A 13,920-nucleotide genomic window follows, 5' to 3' on the forward strand; every position below is an offset into this window, starting at 1 on the left:
TAAAGAGCAGCTGAGGAGCTGGTGGCCTGGTGCCCAGTGCATTAACTGCTCTGATTGCTTGTAACATTCCTCAGAATTCCATTTGCCTGATTTGCCTATCACAGGAAAACTCCATCCCACTTCTGCAGTGAAATCTATCATTCACATTCTGTCTTATCTGCTGGTTCTGGTTTCTGCAAAAGACAGTTCTTCCACTGGCAACAAATGCTGCTCTGATTTTAATAAACACAGAGCAATTAGTGGAAAGAGGGATTCACAGCCCATCTTTTAAATTAAGAATGTCAAACAGGACAAGCAGAAGTGTTTCATAAACCACACCATTTAATGATAACAGTTATGTCTAGATCTTTCTGGAACAGATTGCCAATGAGGGTTAATTAACGAATAATTCGTTTTTTGCCAATTTTAACTATCAAATTCAGGCAAAGTCCTATTATTCTATAGTCCCATCAAAGTAATCTAAGGAGGGAAATATACCTTGGCATTATAAAAATAAATAGAAAAGCAGAATCTCTTTATGCCCTGTGAGTGTGAGCTGTTTTGAGCAGTGAAATGGAGTACAGTGCATGTTTCCTTGGTTGCTCTCCCCACTTTCACTGATTCTATTTGGACCTGAGAATAAAGATTCAATTTTCACTTGAAATGAAGAGAATGCTTTTTTCCCCAAACATCTACTTTGTTTTCTGGCAGCTTCCATTTACTTAATCTGCAGAGCCTAATGACTTAGACGACAATTAGTGTTTCATGTTCTCTAAACAAATATCATTCTTTTCTGATGAACGACCTTGAACTGGGTTAAAAATACCTCTGGTATTTAGTAGATTACAAATGTTTGTTTTACACAAGTAAGCCTGAAATGATCATTAGATATTTCAGGTGCTGGAGGAATGCTCAGAAAGGCACAAGGCTTAATCCTCAAAATATATTTTGTTGCATGCATGAGACAGACTTAAAAGGTTTTGATTTTTTAGTTTTTGTTCTTGTTTTTTTTTTTTAATTTCTTGAAGATTATGATACTATTAAATGAACTTCTGTCATGCCATAGATGAGCAGCAATAAGCTGCTCTGAGACTGGGTGTGGAGAGCAACTGCAAATGGCAGAGAGCTCCTGGTGCCTGCAAGGGCTGTGTTAGTGACACCTTGGGCAGGATGGCTTCATTATTGCTGTGGATGGGATTGCCTTTCTCAGTTTGTGGTCCCAAATATGCTATTTTTGCTTTCCTATGGCAAGAACAACCCTTTTGTAGGAGGAAATCAGCTCTCACTTGAGGCAGAAAATTAAATTTTTGCTTACAAAGTGGTAACCATAAGCCTGGCCTGTATGGATGTGTGTGTACCTGCTTTCTTCAGGCAAGCAGGAATCTCTCCAGGGAACTGGATTCATTCTCTTTCTTTTCTCTCATGATAAATTTGTGAAGGAAGGAACAAATGAGAGAAAAATAGTGGTCCACGTGTAATAGCAGGAGTGAATGTTAATGGGACACCTGGGAAATTCTTCTGTATTAGAGAGCACAATGATTCTCATTTGCTGCAAGTTATGATTGAAAACCAAATCTTTCCTTTGCATTTTCTCCTCTGCCTCACCTAAAATAGCCCCACAGCAGGAAGCTGCCAGTAGGAAATTATTAACACTGCTTTGCTCTGAGGTGCCTTATGAGGTTTCAAGTCTTGGATTCTGTCTGTACAAGTGATGTGTGTGCTTGAAGCAGATGAATATTGGTGCCCAGCTGAAAGGCAGCAGACCTCATTGATTGACTTCAGCGAGCCCCCTGGCAGATAGACACACTCATGCTTTAATTTGTTTTTGCTTCCAGGTCACCCTTCATCCACCTTCCCATTTGCAGCAGCTTTTCCCTCCTCCCCCCTGCATTTCCAGCACCTTCTCAGCTGTTTTGATTTATTGACCACTCAGATTTAATGCTTCATCCCTTGGAGAAGTCTCTGTGCTTGTGTCTGATCTAAGGTCACCTGTGCTACTTATTCCAGGGGACTTTAATCTCCATATGGATGTGACCCCTGACACTCAGCACAGAATTCTCTGTGTTACATGGTTCTCTCCAGCTGTGTCAGCAGCTTCCTCCACCTGCTCTGAAGGGTTATGATTTCATTAACTCTTTGGGTCTCATTATCAGGGTTTGAGGTCACTCACCTATTTTCTGATATGGAGGTACACCCACTGTACCCCTGGGGTTTCTTTCTATTTAGGTGCTTGTTTTGAGAGTTGTTTGTTTTTTTACCCCATGTGTTTCTTCTCACCTGAAACAACTTAAAGTGGTTCAGGACTGTTTGCCTGATTCCCTAGTTAAAATCTTGATTGTGATTTTGCACATACCACACTGCTGGTTTCCACAAGGAAAAAAGCCCAAATGTCTTGATGAGGACAAAATCTGTAACTTTATAAATTGTAAGAAAAACTCTTTGGTTTGAAACCTGCACATTATGGAGGCTCCATCCTCTATTCCTATATCTGTTAAATGGCTGTACCTTTGCTTGCTTTTTCCTTACCGGTATTAGCACTAGGAATCACAATCCTGCAGTGTATTTGAGGATTGTAACAGTAATGGTTAGCAAACAGGATTCTTTTTCCCCCCTTTTTTTTATTTTTGTTGATTTTTTTGTGTGTTACATCTTACTTTGCCTACTATCATGGGCAGATTATGGGAAGATATTTCTTGTCTGTTTATTCCTAGAACAGCTGAACTGGGCTTTTGGGGCAGATCTGGACTATCTCTGAGCACTCCCTTACTGCCCATAAGTGAAAAGGTTGAACTTTAAAAGTGAAACTGGACTGATTTGTATATTCAGAGACAATTTCTGAGGAAGTGTGTGTGTATGCATATATCTGTATACCCTTGAAGGAGAGCATCTAAGATAGAAACTTGGTACATGAATGTGAAATTATGAAAAACCCAGTAGCTTATTGAATGGTAGTAAAGAAAAAGCTCTGCTGATACTCTCAGCCTCTAACATGGTGTGTAGTTTTTACTTTCCAAGTGACTTTTAGCTTATTTTCTTGAGAAGAGTTGTCATCTTTAGAAACAGCCCTTTTCTACTTTTACCCCTCAAAAAACCCTGCCCTGTGAGCTGGATTGGTTCTTGTAAATATGTTTGGCAAAGAATACAAAAAATAGCAAGTGTTATTTCCTCTAATGTTTGTGTTTTTCTAACAATATTTGCCTTCTGGTGTGTGCTTCCTATGCCCATGTATTTGTAAGCAAAAGCCAGCATGAGATGAAGGCAGATGATGAACTGGCACCAAGCTTCTTAAAGTGCTTTCCTCTTCCAAACAGCATCAGTGCTGACTTCTAAACTCATTTGTTTCTCTTAATGTCTGCAATATTTAGTTCCATGGCTGTTCATCCTCCTATTGACATCCATCCTCTTACCCTTTAAATAAATGATGCAGTTGATTTTGTGCAGACCAAGCTTGCTGCTTTTGAGGCTTTCTGCGGAATGTGCTGAGCTGGGCTCATCCTACTCCAGATTTGCTGCTCTCCACAGCATAGTAGCTCTCTTCATCAGAGGTGGCAGATTATGAAACAGAGATAAAAACTCCCTTTAAATTTGTCTTTTCCTTATGTTTCTTAGCCAAGAAATGAGCAGAAAGAGGCGTTTGTTCAGGATTTCTGGTGGAGGCATGCTGCCTGCATGTATATTGCATTGAGACAGCACTCCCTGGGAGTGATCAGAATTAGTCACAGAGATGAAATGCATGTGGACAGAATTGGTTAGCAGCCTTCTGAAAGCCTCCTTCTTTCTTTGATATGCTCCCTGTGGTTTTGAAGTGCATCACTACCATGTTTGATATTTTATTAACAATAATTGTACTTCCCTCTTTTCTTTTGAGCATTTCAATGAGTTTTAGAAGTATTAATTGGTAACTGCCCTTTGACTCCTATGAAGAAAATGAAAATAAGGTCTTGTCAAATGTGTTTGTTGAAAAAAAAGTACTAAGAATAATACTGAGAATATTAAGAATACCACTGAGAATAAACAGTTCAGTAGTGATTATTGAGTCATCTCTACAAGCCAACACAAGTGTCGTGAGTAATGTCCAAGTCCAATAATTTTCTGGTTTGTACTTTCTTGTTCTTCAGAGATGTCTGTGTTCTCTGAAATCCTGGGGGCTGCCTTGCAGCTCTACACAGCACGTTCTTCTGGGATAAAAATCCTACAGATGGCAAGGAAATGGTCACAGAACCTTCATGTGGCCAGTTCTTGAGGTCATTAAGAGGCATTCTAGACCTGGGTACCTGAGGGCTGCTGTCATCTGTAGGTATGTCATTATGGATGACAGGAAAATTCACAGAAAACTCCTGGAGGTTGTTCCATCAGGGAGCCCTGTCCCATTGTGTCTGTGCCTGTACTGGGAGACAGAGAAAGTGAACCAGAGCAGCACTGATGTTTCTGGGGAGAAATAGCTGTAAAGAAATTAGGATATGGTTGGAAACACACATGCCAAACTGCTGATAGGAGGAAACACAGAGCTGTGTGGTTTTCAACATTCATCCCCTGTCCTGCTCTGTGCCTGGCTGGCCCATGCTCTCCCTTCAGTGTGCAGAAACTGGTCTCTGTCAAAGACCTTCCTGTGATGCTGCTGCTGATAATATGTTTTTCCCTCTGGAGGGTTTTCTTATTTAAAAGGGAAGATGTAACTGAATTTCAACCCCAAACACCGACAGCCCTGAAGTCACAGATCTGAGTAGGTTTACAGGTGATGGGCTATGAATTTATGGGCTTTGCTCTCCACAGATTTTCTCCCTCTCTCTCATTGCATTTCTCTCTGAAATGGCTTTCCTGATGTGTCCAGCATAGAATTCATTTACTGTGATCTTCACATTTTGAAAACTCTTCACTCCCTGCTCTTCTAATGACTTGGCTTCCAGAGAATCCATCAATTATAAAATATTTTAAGGCATTTCTTGAGTGTTTCTGTCAGTATAATCTCAGCTGCATGTTAAGTGTACTTTAAACCTGAGGTGAAGGTTTATTTAGTGCAAGATGAATATTAAAATGTACAGGAGAGAATTCTTATATTCTTTCTTTTTGCTGCTGTTGGGCACTTGAATGCAAATACAACAGGTTTCAGTAGATCTAGGGAGGAATAGATTGAGTTAGGGTTGGTTAAGATTTTTTGTGAATTTTCTTAAATGTGGAAGCCACTCTGCAAACAAATGTTTATCCTCTAGATTCCTGAGCACTGGCAAAAACAGGACTGAAAGGCACCACTTTAACCCTCAGCATTTGTTCAGCACCTGCTCACAGATGTGTCTGAATATTAAGGAGAAATTCATATGGTGCTCAGCAGCATAAAAAGTGTCAGGATGTGTGTGAACAAGCAGGAGGAAATATCGATGTGAGCGTGTAGGAGGGGAAAGACTATTACAAGGGCAATCCAATTAATGCAAATGATGCATGCAGATGTCTGGGGCTTTTTAGTGCTGTACTCCATAAGAGCTGTGCATGAGGGGTGAGGGAGGGGAGTGCTGCCTTCCCTTGTGTGGCAGGGCTGCTTTCAGACCCGGCATCCCACTCCTGCCAGGAGATGGAGAGGGGACACCTTCCCTCGCCTGCTGGTGGAGCTGCCAAAGAGGAATGTGAGTGAAACAGCTCCTAAAGCCAGGGCTGCTTTCAGGAGGCACCTTAATCTCAGCTTCTGCAAACAGCAGTGTGTCTGTTGACTCCTGGCACTCCAGGGCACCACTGTCACTGCTTCAAAAGTCAAACGAGATAATTGAAAGACAGCCGCAGGTTTTTGGGGCTGTATGCTCAGGGCCAGGGTGTTTGATTTCCTTTGGTATTGGCTTAACAGGACTGTTCACCTAAAGGAAGCAGGGTTTGAGGTGGAAAATAGACACCCTTGCAACTACATATTGATCCTTGGAGCTGGATCTTGTCCGTCCTTATGATGTACCTGCTGGTAAAAGGTTTCTTCTCTTATCTCGGCGTCTGGTGAATTGTGACTTTCCTTAAGGACAAGGCCTGGCCACTTGGTTTTTCAGATGAGATACATGAAAAACACAAATATGTGGCCTGAGCAGCTCAGAATTTTTGCTTTTTATTTCTTTCTTTATAAAATCTCATTCTCAGGAGACCAAGCAGACTCTGACCTTGCTCTTCTGAAGTGAATAAAAACTCTGCTGTTGATTCCAGTGAATGCAGGACAAGCACAGTGGGCACTGTAGGAAACCAATGGAAATTTTCTCCACTTTACTCCAAAGAGTTTTGATTCAGGCTATAGCACTAAAAAAACAGAATATAAAATAAATATTAAATTTATCTCATAAATAAACAGCCTCTCTTCAATAACAATCTCATTTTAGAAAATATTTTCTGTCAGAAGTTGTGCCACCTTTTCTCCAAGCATTGTCATGTCAGGTATTTTGAGGAACAATACTTTGGGATGAAGTGAGAAATTTGCTTTCTCTTTTGTGTGTTTTCCATATTGACTTACAGAGAAGCTGTTGTTCTCCTGACTAGTAGCTGTTTTCATTTTTTCCTTGTTTATTATTAAGTACTTGCATGAAAAGTCAGTCTCCCAATAAACTTATTACAGTGGCTCTGAAGATACTTTTATGTTGTCTTCAGCATTTTGCCAACTTGCTGTAAAATACCTTATACATTTTTCTTCTGTAGCAAATTTTGCTTAAAAGTAGTGTAGCTTTGTCCTCAGGGAAAGAAAAAGGAAAAAACCTCAAAAAGCTCTGTGTAGATATAATTTTTAAAAAAGTTGAGTGCTCAAGTAGAACACCACATTTCCACTCCAAGATTGAATATGCATAGTTTCTTGTCCATTGAGGTTGTTATGAATACAAATTTGGCAAGAAAATCCAGGCAGCCAAGTGTTTTCACAAGTATTTCAGCTGTGCTTGAAATACTTGTGAAACCAAAACATACACAGCAAGGAACACTGCCAAGCCAACTTTTTAAAAAAGTTATATGTATGTATTTAATACTTTTTTTTTTAAGAACTCCCCCCATAGAAGTATAAATTGCATTGCTAACTCTTTTTGAAAGTTAAGATCTCACACTAATCAATTCATAACATTTTCTGCACAAAAATTACCGTGATCTTTATCCCTCAGGAAAATTTCATTTGTAAAGGTGTGCCTGATGTTAGTTAGCAGCAGATACTGTAAAAAACAAAAAACCCCAAAATATCCAAACAAAAAGCTCCATACATGGCAAACATGGAGTGAGGAAGAAGCAGGATAACTCTGAGGTTTGTCACTTGGAGGATTTTCTGTTTGTGGAGAGTTCTCTGCCTTTCCCCTGCATTTCTTTTTTCTCTGTGCCTTTGATATCAGCCACACCTACACCAATATCTGGGCTGTCTCTCTTCTCATGCTTTGTGCTGCTTTGATGGTGACTATTTTTGTTATTCTCAGTGTTGTCTCTGTCTCTCTCTCTTATGAAATAACTCACCCTGCTCTGTAGTGCTGTTAATTTACAAGGTGCTTTACAAACACAGATAAGAGCCATCCAAGGCTCTACTCTAAATAAGACAAGACAAATGCAAGATGAAGCACTTGAAGGCTGCTCAGGAAAGTGAGGACATGGAAATGACTTTATGCAAGGAGCTGAGGGCTTGTGAAGTGGAGTTTCTGAGAGGAGGTTTAGGCAGGATGGAGAGGAAGTTTGGCAGGGGAGGAAAATGATCAGCTGCAAGGAGCACTGAGGTGAGATGTGAAGGCAAGAGCAAAGGAGGGGAAAAACCAACTTGGGGAAAAGCAGGAGCACACAATATTTGTCAGAGGTTTGTTCAGAATGGTCTGGGAGGGAACTGAAGAAATCCATACAGTTTGGGTATGTTTTTTTTTTCCTTATGGACAACACTAGACTATCTCTGACAGCTTTACAGCCTACCTTGTTCTCAGCCTGTCTGTGATGACAAGCATAGCAAGCAGTGCTTACATGTGGATGTGTCAAAAAGTTTCCCTACTGTTTAAGATGTCTCTCTTGTATTAAATATTACCCTATCCACTGTGTCCATTTATGAAGGGAAAGATCTAAATATAAAACCTGATGGATGTCAGGAAGGGAAAGGAAGATGAGTGTGCTCTTTTTGCCTTCATCATTTAACTGATTACTCCGACCTGCTCTGGTTTTGTAGATTGGGAAGATAGATTGGAAAACTGACTTACAAAAACTAATTTCATAAGAACAGTATATAAACTCAGGGAATGAGCCAGATCCTGTTGGAACTCTGGCTGCTGAGATTTTAGGCTTTCTGTGCTGGCAGACACTGACCCCCAAGAGAACACTGCATTTGACCTAAGGCCATGGAGAAAACTTCCAAAAAGCTTCACCTTCTAATAAGATGAAGGTGATGAACTCCTCCTCATCATTCCTCCCTGCCCCCAGAGTCATCCCATTTCGATGGTTTCTCACAGGCACTGATGTGTTTTTTCTCTTCTCTCTCACCTCTGGGGCTGTTAGGGCAGCACCAGGTGAAGCAGGGCACGTGTGAGGTGGTGGCCGTGCACCGGTGCTGCAACAAGAACCGGATCGAGGAGCGCTCCCAGACCGTGAAGTGCTCCTGCTTCCCGGGCCAGGTGGCCGGCACCACCCGGGCCCAGCCCTCCTGCGTGGAAGGTGAGTGCTGGGTTGTCATTTCAGGCTGTACCCCAAAACCTGTGCCCCTCCCCTGAAGATTCCCTCCCAGGTGTGTCAGTCATCCCTCATTTGCCCTCCCTGACCTCTGCCAAGCACTGTCTGTCAGTCCTGCAATTCCAGAAGGGTATTGAGTGATTGGCAGAATCAAAGGATGCCCTCTACCCCTGGGGGGCATTGGGCCATCCTGGTGTCCTTGGTCCCTTGAGACTTCTTCTCATGTACCTGGTTGGTGGCTCCCTGCCCCTCTCCCTGGGGTTCAAAGGAGCAGCAGCCACGGGCTCAGGGAGTTCTGTTGGAGCTGTTGCTGGATCCCAAGGCCTGTGGGCCAGAATAAAGCTCTGGATCCAAACCCTCCATCAGAACCCACTCCTTTCCTTCACCATCGCTTTAAAGGTGAAGGAAATAGGTAAAACCAGAGGAGCAGCCCCTGTTATGGGGGGAAGCTCCATCCCAGCACCACCAGAGCTGCTGCAGGCCTGGACTTGTCTCCACAAGCCCAGCTGCAGCATCCAGGTAGCTAAAAGTGTCTGTGGGGTGAAACACCACACACCCAGCCAGCCAAAAGTGTCTGTGGGGTGAAACACCACACACCCAGCCAGCCCAAAGTGTCTGTGGGGTGAAACACCACACACCCAGCCAGGCAAAAGTGTCTGTGGGGTGAAACACCACAGTGCTGCTGTTTGGTTCAGCAGCAAGGGCCAGACAAGCCGAGGCACATCCTGTCCAGCTATATTGGTAAATATTCCTATAGTGAGAGCCTCTGCTCACTCCTGCCTCCTTAAGATTGTTTGAGTTTATTCTCCTTGATGTCTGACTTCCCACTGCCTCAAAAAGGCGTAATCCTTCCTTTTGTTAATTTTAGAGACATCTCTGTGCGTTGTTGATAATGAGCCTGTGCATAAATCTTGGTGTAATTAATCCTCTTAATATATGTGCTGGTCCATTTCATGTCTGTGCCAATAAAACTTCTTAATTTTTTCCCACAGAAGAATTCTCCTCTAAAACTAGTTTGAAAACAGCATAAGCCAAGAAATTCAAGCTTATGATATTAACTTTTCCAGATGTCCTAAGACTTAATAGCTTGGCTAAAAATTCACTGGATAATAAATGCAACCCTAAGACTGGGAATGCAGATGGGGCTGGGACATCTGACATGGAGAGCTTTTCTCTAAATCAATATTCACCATGTAATTTGCCTATGTTTTGTAGGGGTTGCTGCTCTTGTTAAGTTAGTAAATCTACTCCAAGACAGATTTTAAAGTTACCAAAATCCCTCATTCCATTAATTCACAAGCAAGATCCTGTTTTTATTCTTTTGTACCTATAATCGCAACCAGTTCACTTAAACATAGAAAAAAAAGCTTTTAAGTCCAATTCTAATCTAATATTCAGAAATATTTAGTGTCAGACATAGAACTCTGTTCTATGTGAATGTAAATATGTTCTATGTAAATCTGTGTTCTATGTAAACATGAATCTGTTTTTTGATTTTTTTTTACCTATTACGAAGCTGTCAAAACAGATACCCTTTAAAAGTTGATTTAAAAAAATAGATGCCCAGTGTTTTTATGCTTTATAATTCAGCAATACAGTTAAGTTTACAATGCATTTTCTTAGGGAGTTTTTGTGTTAAATCAGAAGTGTCTTCTGCATTTTTACGTGACACATCAAATAGCAGAAATACTTTTACATGTAACAGATAATAGAAGTCAAGCATTATTTTAAACTCACTTAAAGACTGCAAAAGTGACACTGTCATTCTATGGCAGAAATATATAAATACTGCAGAAGCTTGATTCAGCCAACAGTTGCTGAAGGAATTTAGTTTTTTTTTTATTCAAGTATAGTTGCAATTAAGTGTAACAGAATATTATGAATGTAAGATTTTGACTGTTCAAGTGGAAGCTTTTGATTCCCCTCACTCCTTAGGGTAATGCTTTAGCAGGCTGTGCTTATTTTTGCCAGCATCTGGGACTGGAGTGTGTTGCTGCAGCACAGAAGCTGAAACTCCCTTTCCTCAGCCTCCCACTCTGTACATACCCTGCAGTAGACTCCTACTCTGTGAAAGCAAGAAACTGTTTGAGTCTTCAATTTGCATACTACAGACTGATACAGACATTTAGGGGCTTTGTCCTGAGTGCAGGCTTTGTCAGAAATGATCTCTCGCCTCCCAGGAAAGCACAGTCAGGTTTCACCCATTTTTTGTCCACAATCAATCAGTTTCAATGCAAATGATCTGAGACCCAGATGAAAGTTCATACATTTATTTTGTAATGTTATAAGACAGAAAGATTAGTTTATAAAAGCCAAAGCTGTGTTCCAAAAGGGTGTCTTTTCATAACATTTTTCAGTAAAAGTGCAAAACAAAAGTAATTGAATGAACATTTCAGCAATATCCTGATGTCAACTTCCCTGCTTGACACCCCAATTTAAAGGTTGCAGAAGAACAAATATGTCTTGAAATTAAAAGGGAAAAAAAGTGCTTTACAAGAAGTAGACTCCATTATTTTTGTTCATCTCATCTGAATGTGTTATCTTTTAAGGCATGTGTTTCAATAGTTTGTGCACATAGTAGCATAATGCAGACTGGCTGAATCCACATCTTAAGCCATGTTTTATTTTGAAATCCAATATAGATTATGTAAGATTATGTACTGATATGTTTCATAACAATTTTCTGGGATTTGATGAGTGCCATGAACAATGCAAAACTGAGAAATGCATGCAGGTGTTTGTGCTGTTGTTAACAGTGGGTTTATAAGGTCATGACTACATTTCTAAGAAGAATAGGCATGGTCTTAATAGAAATTGGCTTAAGGGTAGAGAATTAATAAATTTGCCCAGTTAAGGTGTACAACTGTGGCCTTCCAAAACATATTGCAGAAGTGGCAGTGTGACTGCAAATGGATTTTTAGTCAATATCCTAGTGCTTGCCAGAGGTTTCCCTGTTCTTACCTGCAGTATTTGCTGACACACCTCTGGGATTTACATCTCCGTGCAATTCTATTTTCTCACCCAGTGAAGGAAGAAACTGGCATTTCTCTGTCCAGTCTCCCATATACATGTATGGATTAAACAAGAAGCCTCAGCTTCATCCCCCCTTACAGCAGGTACTTGACTGAAGCATGCAAATGAAGGAGAAAAGTTATTTTTGTAGTCAGTGGAGATGGAAAGGCACTTCCAGAGGTCAATTCAAATGTTGGAATCAGTCTCTGTTGGTGCCTGCTCTTTATCATTTGGATATGGCATTTACCCTTCTGAGAGCTGTGAAGTGTTTAGTCGCTTTTTTACCTCAAACACACTCTATATAATTAACTACTAAACTAGTCATTGTTGTTTTTACCTTTTGAAATCAACTAATTGAACATGGCACAGATAACCTCCCTGCAATAAAGCAAGGGTGACAAAAAAGATAAACAATATCTTTCCTGCTTCTTTTTCAGCTTCCATTGTCCTGCAGAAGTGGTGGTGTCACATGAACCCCTGTTTGGATGGAGAGGACTGTAAAGTACTACCAGACTATTCAGGTTGGTCTTGCAGCAGTGGAAATAAAGTCAAAACCACAAAGGCAAGTACAGAGATCACCTGTATTTGAAAGTGCCTGTCTGCTGATTGCTCTTATTGCATTGTGTCTGTGGGTGTGAGCACCAGTCTTGGCCTTCTCAAAGTTTTGGAAAGCTGTGATTAATTAGTTGCTCTCAGAGAGGAAATATTAGGTCAGAACTGCCCCTTCACTCCTGCAGTCCCACTGAAAATGGCCCTGATTCAGTCTGCAGTGAGCCAAAGAAATTATTTCATTGTGCTCAGTGCTAGAGGGATAATCATGTTCCAGAACCAATTCTTCAATTTGCAGGCTGAGTATAGGGATCCAAAAGCTTTACCACTGTCACATAAACTTAGATTCCTGTGCTGGACAGCCTTTTACCTTTTGAAAGTACCAGTCTGGCTTGGGAGTTGCTGAGAACCTGCACTGATGACATTGTGCCATCCTGAGCATCGCTGGAAATCAGGCTGGTTCAGAATGTTTCTAATTACAGACCACCCTGTAGCTGGCCTGATTTATTTTTTTTTTAAACCAAACCTTTGCTATGTCATCTTCTTAACTAATTGAGAGAAAATATCATGTCCTCTGTCTGCTTGGCAATTTAAAATGAATTCAGTGCATTGAAGTTCAGCAAGTCATAGCAAACTGCATGTCTAAATACATCATAAACCAGGAGTCTTTAGCAGGCAATAGCAAGGAGAGACATATGCTCAGCTTTTCCCTTTACAGCCTCTTCTAGCTGGGAAAGAATGTTCTTCATTAGGTTACAGTCTGAGTTAATAAGCAATACTGTCACCAAATGTTGTTTAGTGAAGGCTGCTCTGAGCAGTGAAAACTGCACTAATTTGTGGATGGATGAAAGGAAATTGGATGTTTTGGGCAGCTGTGCTGTGGCACTGGTGGTCGGTAGACATTGTACAAAGGAAGTGGCATCCCTGATCGTGGCAGAGGGGCTGGAACTAGAAGACCTTCAAGAACCTTTTCAACCCAAACCTTTCTATGATTCTATGGCCAATGATACAATGATATTTATCAAGTGTAATCTATAAAGATGTAATCTATAGCATGTCTGGGTCCTGCTGATCTCCTGTGGTGGACACTACACCTGGAATTTGGCCTGCAAACTTTGGAATCAGTGTGGATAACTGGGACTCAGTTACTGCAAGTTAAAAATTACCCTCAACATTTCAGTTTTTTCCCAGGGCTGATTTTTAACTACTCATTTGTAGATCAGGAGTAGCATTGTAGCATCCACGGAAGGGTGGGACTGGTGAACAGGAGTTCTAGATGTTGTACAAGACAACTTCATCTCAGGATATTCCAGAAGAGAGCTGACAGTTTATACCAAAAGGACTTTACTGGAGAAGAGTGAGTCAGGTTAATTATCCTTTGAGTGAGGGCTAATTATCCTTGATGCCTTGGACAGATACTCGAGGGGTGGGGACCAGAACAAAGACTTTTATGTTGGCACTGATGTCTGAGGTGTCAGGTCTTCATCATGCAGCTGCCTCTTCCTTCCTCTGGACAGCTGTAAGGAGACTAGAATGGAAAGACAATGTCTTGTCACAGGGAAAAAGGAAGATGGTGTAACTTATATTTTTTTTTTTAAATTAACCAAAGATTTGTCTCAGATAAATGAACAAAATATTTCTTAGGTGTGTTATTAAAATTTTACACAAAGAGGGCTATTTGAACAGCCAAACTGTTCAGCCACCTGTGAGCCTCAGCAATGGGATGCTCAAATCAGACACAGCAAAACC

The 13,920-nt window shown here is 41.0% G+C and overlaps 1 protein-coding gene across 6 annotated transcripts in view; it reads left to right on the top strand.

The window, feature by feature from the left end:
- TAFA4 (TAFA chemokine like family member 4) overlaps positions 1 to 13,920 on the top strand; it is a 69,519-nt gene that overhangs the window by 52,664 nt on the left and 2,935 nt on the right. For 3 of the 6 annotated variants that reach the window (XM_064724186.1, XM_064724188.1, XM_064724191.1), the window contains 2 exons: positions 8,440 to 8,595; positions 12,060 to 12,143. In XM_064724186.1, the coding sequence (XP_064580256.1) occupies positions 8,440 to 8,595; positions 12,060 to 12,143 (240 nt within the window). Of the gene's footprint in view, positions 1 to 8,439; positions 8,596 to 12,059; positions 12,212 to 13,920 lie in introns of those variants that run through there. The other 3 variants (XM_064724190.1, XM_064724192.1, XM_064724189.1) reach the window with 2 other exon arrangements.

This window comes from Zonotrichia leucophrys, chromosome 12, assembly GCF_028769735.1.
Source record: "Zonotrichia leucophrys gambelii isolate GWCS_2022_RI chromosome 12, RI_Zleu_2.0, whole genome shotgun sequence".
Lineage (NCBI taxonomy): Eukaryota > Metazoa > Chordata > Aves > Passeriformes > Passerellidae > Zonotrichia > Zonotrichia leucophrys.